General features: G+C 41.9%; 1 protein-coding gene across 1 annotated transcript in view; it reads right to left on the bottom strand.

The window, feature by feature from the left end:
* Nucleotides 1–5838: 5838 nt before the first annotated feature.
* ETFRF1 (electron transfer flavoprotein regulatory factor 1) overlaps nucleotides 5839–12654 on the bottom strand; it is a 124168-nt gene continuing 117352 nt past the window's right edge. Inside the window, exons 3-4 of the mRNA XM_078674109.1 lie at nucleotides 6281–6374; nucleotides 5839–6195 (exon numbers count right to left, since the gene is read on the bottom strand). Coding sequence (XP_078530235.1) covers nucleotides 5977–6195; nucleotides 6281–6325 — 264 coding nt within the window. The 5' untranslated portion in view covers nucleotides 6326–6374 and the 3' untranslated portion in view covers nucleotides 5839–5976. The remainder of the gene's footprint in view (nucleotides 6196–6280; nucleotides 6375–12654) is intronic.

Here is a 12654-nt window from a genome sequence, read left to right as displayed (position 1 = left end):
TTGGATAATTACTTTCCTAAATCTTCACCTGACATTGCTCGGGAGATTGCATTGGCGGAGCGGCGGGCAGACCGACGCCGCTCCGTGGAAAGTATAAAGAATGGGTCTGTTTTACTACCTTCAACTCCTGTGATTGGATCTCTTGATTCGGTCACTGGCTTAATAGCCAATGAGACGACTCTTACACCGGATTGTCACCTCCCGGAAGCAAATACGATTATACACTCTCCAGATACTTTATCTAGGACAGATACGATTGGTTTGCCTATAACATCACACGCAAGTAGTTCAACTACATTAAAGGGAGACGTTTTGTCACAATTGCACACAGCTCGTAATAAGGCCAAAAAACTGCCATCTACGGGAAAAATTTATGGTCCGCCGCCAACAAAAAAACGGCGGAAAAGGTGGGATCCGGTGCAACCCAAATTGAGCTGCTCTGATTTTGGCAAAAAAGTGGCCATAGCTGCCAAGAATCCCTGTGTCTTACAATCAGATATAGAGGGGATCCGTATTATATCTACATCCTCAGTCTTATCCAATACATCTGTAGACAAGGAGGACAGCATGGACACTGATGTGATTGTTAATGTTAATTCTGAGAATAAGGGTCCTGTCTCCCTACTTGATATTGAGAACTTGATTAATTCTTATTCTGCATCTATTTTGGAGAGGTTATTGGACGTGGAGTGCAGACTGTCTAAAATTGAGAATGCTTTGGTTAAAAAAGATCCTGTAGCTCATAAAGGTACTATTAATGTAGCCAGTCTAGCATCCAACAATGCATCACAAATTATGTCATCTACAGTCCAACCACCTTCATTTACTTCCCCTTGTATTGTTCCTATCCCTTCCTCAACTGTATCTACCTCTAAATCTATGGGGAATACAGTGTCAGCTATTGCTCATCATCATGCACCCCCCAGACCACCTCAACAAAAAAGTGTTGATCAATTGTTGGTTAATGTTGCAAATAAAATTAGCGATAATACATCTAAAAGCATTGGTAACATATCCAACCCACTTTTGGCAAAACCGATAAAGGAGGTGGGGGATACCAGACACACCTGGGGGAAACCCAGAAGGGTTCCGTTGCCCGAACTTCCACCAGAGGCAGTACCTTATGTGGTAGTTCTAACAGGTGTGCCTGTGCTTGAACAAAACAAGAGGGAGGGTTTTTTTCAATTAAAAAATAAGATAACGCATTGGCTGAGAATGCATAGGCCGATTGCTAACCATATCAATGGGGAAATAGTTCATGTCCGTCGCCTTGAATGGTTGGGGGGCAGAACCAAAGACATTGATGGCGATGTGGTGGTGGTGAATTTTAGGGACCCTAATGCGGTACATTTTATATTGAATTGGCAGACAGGTAGTCCTAATAATACCATAATTCCAAAACCTTTAACGTATTTTTACCCAAGGTCAGTGGTGTTTCCATTTCAGCATCCCCCTCCACATTACATAACCCAAACTCAGCCATTTATTTACCATTTTGGACAGAACATTGGGAGTAACCAATATGTTCAGTATCCTCCGACCCAACAGAGTACAAGAAGTGCGTTTCATGCCCCCTGCTCTGTGTCAGCCCCAGACCCCATGGGATGGAACTATGTCCCAGTTAAAAATCAAAATTTTCAAAATAGAAGGATGGATCATCTGAAACCCTTCACACCACTTGAAACATCAAACAGATTTGATGTTTTTAGCGGTCTTGATAACTGCGATTGAAGTTTCCCGAATGGGGGGGAAGAGGGAAGAGATACAACGAATCCCATTGTCCTGGGTGTCGTAAACGAGCGCAATGAACTGGCAACTCTAGTATCCCCATCTCCGGTCCAAACAGAAATTTGTAATATAAATGTGCCCGAAGAACTGGTAGTTCCAACACGTATCTTGAGTCACCCACATCCGAGGGAATACCCTCGGTAACTCAATTGATGACACACACTAGTGAAAAGATACCAAGGGCCAATATTGCAATGCCATCTGTACTTGGGGTGCCGGTTAGTTTGGTTTGCTGGAATATAGCCGGGGTCGCCAACAACTTGAGGGATCCTGAGTGGGCAAATTTCATAGAATCTTTTGATTTTTGCTTACTCCAGGAAACATGGGCAGTCGATACTCCCCACAGGGTAGGCTATAAGACCTATGGTATTGGGGCAACCCCTTCCAGACGTGGAAGGTCGTCGGGGGGCCTTCTGATCTGGGTAAAAATAAACCTAAAGGTGAATATTGAGGTGGTAGACGTAAATTCTGTAGATATTCTAGTACTAAAAATTACAACTTCCAATGGGAACAAATTATACCTAACAAATATCTACAATAGGCCAGCTTCCTCATCAAAAGAATCCCCAACTGTTTCCAAACTAGATTGTTTTTTGAGAGGGCTGGATCCTAGGGAGGACTTTGTCATTGTGGCTGGGGATTTGAATTGCAACTATGAGCCTGTTTTGGGCTTAAGTGAGATTTTTGAGGAAGAAGATCAGGCGAACAAAATCCCCTTCCTCGAGAATATTAAATCGGTCAAATGCTCCACTTTGGCTCTCCAGTTGATCAAACTATGCACAGAGCACTTCCTTAGGGCTTGTAACGGTCGCTTACCGTCCGACACCATAAAAAAACCAACCTTTAGTAGGGACACCTATAAGAGTAACTTGGATTTTGTGATAGTTTCCATCCCCCTTTGGTCGTATCTTGTAGATCTTGAAATAATGGAGAGGGTCGAAAGCGATCATTTCCCCCTAAATTTGACTTTAGATGCTGTATTATTTAATGATCCATCCTTACCACTCTCTTTTGAGGAAGGCGTTGGCGATGATAACGAGATCCATATTAGTAATAATAGGAGATCGCTAAAATGGCCTTTTATCTTGGATCATAGCAAAATTCTTAGTGAAATATATTCACTTTCCGCGGAGACATTTGCTGCTTACCTGGGTTTAACCCCCGAAGAGGAAGTAAAAACTCCTTTTTTGACCATACATCAGGAGTTTTTTCTTAAATTAAAATTATTGGTAACCAAAATGCCTAAAAAGACACAGCAAAAGACCCAGAATCTGTCTCATAGTAAGCCTTGGTATGACAGATCCTGCAGAGAGTCAAAAAGGGAACTGTTAATTGCGATTAAATCCAAGTCGCAATTGGACGTACAAAAAGCAAGAAATAACTACAAGTCAGTCCAAAGGACATCGAAAATAGCGTGGGAGGAATAGAAATGGGCCGATTTGCTGTTAGCCGCAAGATCACGCGATAATGTTGCTTTTTGGAGGCTGGTAGCAAATGGGAACAATGTAGGTAGGGTGGTTAAGGACACCTTCCTAGATGAACAAACGTGGGTAACTCATTTTACAAACTTGTATAAAAAATATGATGATTCCCATATAGTATCAAACACAGTAAGTTACGGAATTCCAGTAGATCCGCTTGTTTTTAGTTTTGGGGAAACAGAGTTGGCTATAAGCCAAGTAAAAACTGGGAAAGCTCCAGGTTTGGACAAAATCCCTGGGGATCTTTACAAGCACGACTCAAAAATATGGGCACCTTACATCAATTATCTGTGCAATAAATTATCAAACAGTTTAGAATTTCCCGAAAGTTGGAAGGGAGCTGAAATTGTTTTAATATATAAAAAAGGAGACAGGAAGGACCCCTCCAACGATCGGCCAATCAGCTTAATGGACATCCTTCAGAAAATCTACTCACGCCATATTCTATTACGTGTGAGTAATTGGTTGGATGAAAATTTATTTTTGACTAAATTTCAAGCCGGGTTTAGAACAAAAGTCAGCACTATAGATCAGTGCTTTAGATTCTGCTGCCTCTATTGGAAGTATGTAAAGATAAAAAAGGCCCATCTATATGTTGCCTTTGTTGATTTAAGGGCAGCATTCGACTTAGTGCCACGTGATCTTCTGTGGAAAACGCTGAGTGCAGCAGGTATGCCAAATAATATAGTAGTTCAGATTATAAAATTACATGAAGGGAACTTCGCGAGAATCAGATGGGGTCCAAATGGCGAATTATCACGAATAATTCCAATTGAACGTGGAGTTCGCCAAGGATGCGTCCTGGCCCCTACGCTTTTTTCCATTTTTGTGAATGATATCCCCTCATATTTAGAGAGATGTAAAAACGACTCACCTAAACTGAACGGCGAAAGGGTAGCATCTCTATTATTTGCTGACGATACCATCTTGATATCCCAAACAAAAAATGGCTTGCAGAATTTATTGAATACTTTTAATGATTATTGTAGTCAAAAGGGGCTGGAGATTAATGTAAAAAAAACAAATATATGGCCCTAAACCCAACCAAACCAGACAAGGGTTGCCTAACTTTAAAAGGAACAAAGTTGGAATCAGTGCCTCACTTCTCATATTTGGGGGGGGACACTCGATTCCAACTTTACCTGGAAAGCTCAATTGGAAAAAAGCAAATTATTATTTGCTCAGAATGTCAAACCAATACTTAGGGAGCAAAGCCTAAGTACCAGTAAAGCGGTGTTTCCAGCAATGGAACTTTTTAAATTTAAAGTTCAATCGTCAGTGCTTTACGGTGCAGAACTACGGGGGTCTGGATCCAAGGAGACCTTTAGTGTCCAAGATAATAATTTCATGCGAAGCTTGGTAAGGGTTCCGAGAGGCACACCATTAGTACCCCTGCAATTGGACCTCAATTTTAAAAGAACAGACCATCATGTTCTCATGAGACCGTTAATGCTATGGGTTAGATTGTGGAATGTCCCTGAGCTTCAAGCTTATAGAGATGGGCTGATAGAGATCATGGCGCTGGACAGTCAGAAAACTATTCCATGGCTTAGACATGTCAGTACTTGGTTCAAAAAAATAGGTCTGAAATATTTTTGGGAGAACCCTGAGCAGTTACCATCTAACCCCAAATTGGTCCTGAAAAGAGCCTTTTGGTCCTACGTAGCAAATATGACTGTAAATACCATAACCAGTGGTTCATTAGTTTCAAAATTCTTAAACTTTAAGGACGAACCCCTTTATGAGACTTTTATGGACGAAATAGAGCCTCCACTTGCCAAAACATTATTTTTAAAATTTAGATATGGTAATCTTTTAATAAAATCAACTTTGGCACGTTGGGCAAGGAACCGTGATCCATCATCCGCAGTAGTGGACGAAGTTTGTACACTTTGTGAAAATAACCAGATAGAGAATGAGCAGCATATTCTTTTTTTCTGCCCTCTGTATGGTCAAGCAAGAAAAAGATGGATTAAACCAATATGCCTATTATTAGGCTTGAGCTCCTGCCCTCAGGCTCTGAGAATTTTATCTACAAACACATCGCAACAGATAACATTTAGTGTTAGTAGATTTTTACTTTCCATTTGCTACCGGAGGAAAAAAATGGGTCACCAGCTGTAATTGAGTTTTCGCCATTTTATGGACTTGAATTTGTTCTCAATAGTATCATTCAACCAAATTTGTTCTTAGAATTACTGAGGTGTCCTCCAGTTTCATATGATTTTATTGTCATGCTCCAATTGTGATTCAACATGTATTGCACAGTTTTAAAGAATGTGTTTAATATTTTAACCGAATGTTTAATTACTCATTGAATTGCAATGCTTAAACTGTTCTTTTATGGCGTGAAGCCGAAATAAAGATTTGAAAGAAAGAAAGAAGATAGGGGAAACAAACCATGATGCTACCAAACTCTTGGGAATTTATGCATCACTTAGGAATGCCATGTATTACTATCTTCAGGCGATAAACTAACACAGCAATAATAACCAGAGACAGCTGAATATGGAAGACAGTACTAGATATTTTTAAATGTTACAAAAAGAGAAAACATTCTTGAAACACATTCTAGTTCTTGTGAACCAATAAAGAAACATCCTTTAATTAAAAATGATCCTAAAACACCATTTAGATAATTTTATTCAAATTACTACTTAAAATCGTTTGGCTCTTTTAGTGCTACACAGAGCCACGTTAGGATCAATTATTTTGTGCGGACTTCCTCATAGTAACGCTGTTTCATTGCTCTGTACTTTCTGAGGTAGTATAACGCTTCTAGTTCCTTAATGACATATTCTCCTCGAGCAATAAGTTCTTTGATCTTTTCAGGTTCCTTAACATCCTTGTTCTTGATGAACACCTTTTTCAACCGGTCTCTGAAGTAGTCTGCTCCCTTTGGATACTCCCGACCAAGGTACAAAAGCTAAAAAGAGGAGAGAAAGGGGTTTAAGCTGACGCTAGGTAGTTGAAGCACTGTAAAAAGATTCTCTTGTCTTAGGGATACTCACATTTTTATAAAGTTTGATCACATCTCCTCGTAATGAACTGGCCATTTTCGGAAGGCATACAATATAAACACCTCAATCCCATGTATGATTTGATCTATGTAAATAACAAACAGTTTCCAATATTAGCTATGTAAAATAAAGAATTAACTGAACATTTGCTTTAAAAGCTTTAGATAAGGATCCAGAGAGAGATTCAGCAAAATTAGACACCTTGAACTTCTATATGATGAGATCTGAAATTTAGATTGCATAACCAATACAATAACAAATAAAAAAATCTGTTAATGTTTCATAAGACGAAACCCTGAAAAATATTGATGCCCAAACAATATTGAACTACCAAACAATATGAATAGTATTAATTTAATCAACTTTACAAAGCTTGCCAAGCTGACATCCATGCAATGACTCCCTCATGCGCCTATTGTGTAGTGGGCCTAGTGTGCAGGGCTCCTGTTTTATCCTGAAGTGCTTTATGGGGCGCTCCGATACCATGACTGATGTCCCCCAGAAACCGTAATTCCATTGTGCTCGAGACCCTATAAGCTTCCGCCAGAATCCAGAGAGCAAATGGCAAGCCTTGCTCTAGCGGTTACCAAAGCCTTGGTGTTGTTTTCCATTTTTCACGTTCGACAATGCTTTAGTTTCCTGTTATTTTGTTTCAATCGTTAAATTGCACCTGCCCTTTCTGTAAGGTCAAGGCGAGTGTACTAACAACTGTTTTCTTCAAGGGTTCAAGCACCTTGTAGAGGGCTATGTGGCCCACGTGATGTCGCTACATCTGTCGAGCCTTCGAGAGGGTATATAAACCCTGCCCTGTGGAAACGTGTAATATTTTCATTAGCATAAGCAACAGCCATTTTGGCTGTGGTGTCCATTTCGTTTCCTTCATAATTCTTTCATCCTCTGCTCTTCGCCTTTTCACTCTGCTTGTGCCATCTATTTTAGTTGACCTCCTGACATGGCTAAGTAATGTACGTGCGGGGGTGGACATTTGTAGCTGCCAGTGCACCTGGTCTTAGATGTTATCTGTTGACTGTTTACTGTTTACTTGCGGACCACGTAGTCATCTATCTGCCCTGGTTTGCTGATAGCTATTTCTAAACTTGCTCTTTCCATTTTTGTCCATGTGCTTACATTGCAACAAAGCTGTATATAAGGACGATGGTTTGAGAGCTCAGTGTACCTCCTCCTACAACACTTGAGAGTGCTATGTGGACGTGGTCGCGCTCATGAGTGATTAATAAACTGGTTAGTTTATTTCAACTCCAGTGCTGATCTCTTTTTTCTAGTCTTTGGAACCCTTGGCTGAGAGGGTGACCCTGCACTAGTGTGCTCACTTTTGGGTACATTTCCACAGCCCAACCTAGAGTCGTGGCTTGGCCTCACTCTCTGCAGAACAAAGCACCCTTCCCAATTACCTAAAGTATCCAGCTGGAACCAAAAAGAGTTTGAGTGAACCAGGGGCTCCCGTGGCTCAAGCTCCCTCGGTGTCTTCCTCACCTTTCCCTCCTGCACAGCTTCACCGGACCCCCTGCAACTCCCAGGAGTCAAAGTCTTGAGATCGTCTTCAAACTTCAGTCATGTGGAAGAACTAGACTAAGTACTTGATATCAGGTTAGTGCGCACAAATCTCCCTATAGCAGTAAGCAGGACAGAGTATCAGCGTCTTCAAAGATTATAGACTTTTCCTCCATAACCTCTTTGTGATGTAGTCAAGTGCTTATTGTGTGTTTATACTCCAGACCCTTTCTGCAACTTTGGCGCTAGAACTGTGATAGTGAAATAAGTAAAGACTTTAGCTCAGTGTTTTTCTGATGAACAGTAGTGCCAAGAGAAAGCAATTCAGAGTGTATGACATATGAATGAACCTTGTACCCAAACCTGTGTTCCGAGTTTATCCTTGGGACTGCAAGTAACTTCAACCTGGGTTCCAAGTTTATCCTAGGGACTCCAATCTGCATTCCAAATTTATCCCTACGAGTGCACTCACTCCAGTCTCTGATTTTGGTTATTCGGCTCTCATGCCGTGCTGCTGATGAAACCTGCAAGTGTATATCACTGACGTCAATGCATGGTAATTGTATGCGGAGAGCTGTTAGTCTACTAATAGTAACTGCCTCCTCTTGTTATTTCCAGTGTAATGCGTCATCACAAAACCAGAGATCCTGGTTCAGTGCACATCTACCTTGCAAATGCTGGTATCACAAGTGAAAAATTCTGCTACACAGTATTGCACAGCCACTGAACAATCCAATACCGCAAGTGTCTTTTCTTATTTTATCCCAACCTCACTTCCACCCAGGGGCTGTGTGTGATCTAAGGAGTTTGGTCCCTTGATCTTGTGCAGCTCTGAGAGGGATAGGATGTCCAGAATCGGCTCTATTGACTTCTCCACAGTTTGGAGCAGATGACTGCATTACAATCCATGGATTGTATTTCTTCTGTTAAAACAACTGCATCCTTACGACGACACAGAGACTAGATTAAAAACAGAGGATGTAAATGCAATTACGCAATCAATGAAAAAAAGGAGTCTACTAACAAGTGCTCTAGAGAAGTTTGTGATGCATTGTACATGTTCAACAATATCCTCCTGATGATTTTACATCATCCAATAAATAAATTAATCATCAAGTTGGACTTAACAATTCAGCCATATATTATTATGAGAATTATGCAGAAAATTTTATATCATTACACTTTCTGAAGAATTTATTGGCTAGAGCAAATAATTGTTTTAAATTTAAATATAGATGGTCTTCTTAGAGTCTCAAAGGCTTCATGCTGACTAACCGGGAAAGGCTGAGTTTCTTCTTTGGCGGACCTGTCTTGCATGACTCCCCGAACGTCGAGGTGAGTGCCTTCTCAGATGACTTGCTTGGGTCTCCTGCTTCTACAGCACATTAGTTGATGATCCCTTCGCTTTTAAGCCTATGTCCAGCTGCTCCCCTCCGTGTGGTGCTGCACGGGTCCCCTCTGAGCCTGTGACCGGCTCCTACTGGCCGACCCGGTCCTTCCGGAACTCTGATACACATATAGGGACCCTACCACTGCCTTGGCCGCCTCATTGCTTTAGCCCGTCGACTCTTGGATCTTGAACCGGGACCCTGCGGATGATCCGGTGGTTGGATTTGTCCCTGCCAATTTGCCCTGAACTTGACTGTTAATCGCCCACCTTTGCGCTGAATATTCCCACGTGATTTTGAACTTGTGGTACCCATTGCATGTCTCTTAAATCACTAACAATTTTTCTTTATTCGGCTTCCATTTTGCCTTCCTTTCTTTATTTTGGTGCTGTTACACCCTTGCCTTGCTAAGAATTAAACATTGGAAAAGGGCTTATTCCACCTCCGCAAATATTGGCGGCCATCTTTGAATTGGAGCCCAGCTACATTTTGCGTCTGGAGTTCTAGCCTACTGTCTTTGCACACTTAACTACTTTCTTCTCTACCTGCCTCCCCTATCTCTTTTCTTATCTCTCATATCCATGTTCACCCCATTTATCCTACGACTACCTTCTTCCTGAACATACTACCCATCACTCAGAACGCTCTATTTTATGCCACCTTTCAACTCTACCCGCTTCTTTACTATTGACCTTCATTCTACGCTACCTTTTAACTCTACCCCTATCTTGGCCGATACTCGACCTATACCTACACTGTATAACCGGATTTTGTGCACTTTATTAATTTCGGTTTTGATGTGTTAATTTTTGGCTGTACTTTCTGTTTGAACATATACATTTTTGTTATTTGATTTTCTCTGCGGCCTAAGTCGCCTGTTCCCCTTTCTCTCTTCTCATGCTGTTTGCTTTTATGTCTATGTCCAGCAGGATATAAGATAATTCATAAACCCAGGAATCTGGGACGAGGAGGAGGGTTAGGGATCATCTTTAGGGAGGAGCTAAACATTGCAACCCTGGACGTCGACACAGTTTCCTGTGCCGAAATCCTTGGGGTTACGATTAAGCAGGATTCAGAACATTGTCTTACGGGTCTAATTTGCTATAGGGCACCGGGGCATTTTAATGCTTCACAACAGCAGGAATTGATCGCTGTTATTAACAATATATCAATCTCTCATAGTAGGCTGCTGGTACTGGGTGATTTTAACATATGGGACAATGACCAACTACGTGCAGCCTTGTATAACATCACTCAATCTTGCCACAATCTGGGGCTGAAACAGTGGATAACTACCCCCACACATATACAAGGAAACACACTGGACCTAATATTCGCGGCGGAAGATCTAATGACCATGGATACAATTCTTCCAGTAGGTTGGTCAGACCATCATCTCCCTCTATTCAATATCCACACCCTGACTAACACAGAACCCACAAGTGTACAGACCAGAACCTTTATTGGTCGTGATTGGGAAGGCCTGCTGAAAAGGAAAGAGGAAGGGAAGTTTGACTTTCGTCATGTTGGGACCTCGTTCAATTCGGAGAGTGATGTTACTACAAATTATCTATTATTATGTAATGAGATAACTAAGAAACTTGATGATAATATACCCCTGAAAACAATCAGGAAAAGAGGAAAACCCTCCGCGCCCTGGTATACGGACAAACTGAAAGATTTGAAAAACGCCTGTAAAAAGGCGGAGAAGCTCTGGAGGAAAAACTACTCAGAACAGGAGAAAGTGATGTGGAGGCTTACAATCGTACAATATAAGAAGGAAATTATTAGGGCCAAAGCAAGCCACTTCGCAGACCTAATTCTCAAAAGCTCTAATAAGTCTCGCGACACCTTCAGGATTATCAGAGAGCTATCTCATCCTGCTTGCGCTAACAGTCAAATCAAGCCCTCACAAGAATTATGTGACGGATTAGCACTATTCTTTCAGGAAAAAATCAGTAAAATTGTCGAGGGAATGAAAGGTAATTCTATCCCCACAATGCAGGACAATAGCTATCAAGAGAACAGAGATAAGAAGGTGGAAAATGCTAGAGGCCCTTCTCCAAACGCCATCTTGGAACATTTTGAGGTCCCTCTAGAACAAGAATTTCTAAGAATAGCCCTTAACACGTCATCAGGATCCCCTCTAGACCCTCTACCCCATAGAATAGTTAAGAACTTTGGAGATGAAATCTTCCCAGTGCTGCATCAGTTATGCAACCAATCTCTCTACACAGGCTCCGTACCTAAAGACTGGAAATTGGAGGTTGTCACCCCACTACTAAAGAAATTAAACCTGGACCCAAACTGCCAAAAGAACTACCGACCTATATCGCTCCTACCATACCCGATAAAAATCATAGAGCGATGGGTCAGTAGATCCCTAGCCCTCTTCCTAGAAACCAACAACATCCTGGAAGAGGAGCAATTTGGTTTCAGACCAGCCCATGGAACTGAATCAGCCTTACTGACAGTTCTGGATGACCTACGAATGAGGGCGGACAGGGGAGAATCAGCAATCTTAATCTTGCTGAACCTGTCCGCCGCATTCGATACGGTGAACCACGACATCCTGATAAAAAGACTGAAGAACATTGGAGTTGGAGTCGCCGCGCTTGACTGGTTCCGCTCCTACCTGACGGATAGATGGCAGGCAGTAGCTATCCCCCCATATCAATCAGAGTTTGTTAAAGTTCCACACGGGGTTCCACAGGGGTCTGCAATCAGCCCTATACTTTTCAACATATATATGCAACCCCTGATGAGCATCATCAAAAGTCACGGCATTAGCGTGACTAATTACGCAGATGACACACAGTTGATGATCTCTCTTGATGGAGCTCATGCAGACTCACTTGAGACCTTCCACACCTGCATGCTGGAAATGTCACTCTGGTTAAACCAGAATTCATTACAATTTAACAGTGACAAGACTGAAATATTGCACTGTATGGTAGGAAGAATCCCCAAAAGTTTACCTACAGACTTCTGGCCCCAGCTGTTAGGAGACTCGCCTACCCCAGTGAAATCAGTAAGGAATCTCGGAGTTACTTTTAACAACAGTTTGAGCCTAGAGACCAACGTCAACAAGCAGGTCAGCAGCTGCCTTGCTTTAATGCGAGGACTGCGAAAGATACTACCTCTCCTGCCCTCACAGGCCAGAGCCAACATAGTCAGGAGCACCATTCTTAGCCGCCTGGATTACTGTAACGCCCTCTTACTGGAATCCCCTGCTTATCTTATTTCCAGACTTCAAAGTATCCAGGCGGCTGCAGCTAAACTGGCACTCTCTCGAGAACGAAGATCTTCTACCACTCTCGCCTTGGCCGACCTTCATTGGCTGCCTATACACCATTGTCTTTAGGGTAGCTCATGGGCTAGGCCCCCGACCACTCCAAAACAAATTTAACTGGTATGAGCCTACCCGGTCTCTTCGATCATCATCCTTAAACCTTATCAGTATAC

The sequence above is a fragment of the Lissotriton helveticus genome, chromosome 1_1, assembly GCF_964261635.1.
Source record: "Lissotriton helveticus chromosome 1_1, aLisHel1.1, whole genome shotgun sequence".
Lineage (NCBI taxonomy): Eukaryota > Metazoa > Chordata > Amphibia > Caudata > Salamandridae > Lissotriton > Lissotriton helveticus.
Note: the sequence above shows the minus strand (reverse complement) of the source record. Positions and strands in the feature narration are given on the sequence as shown.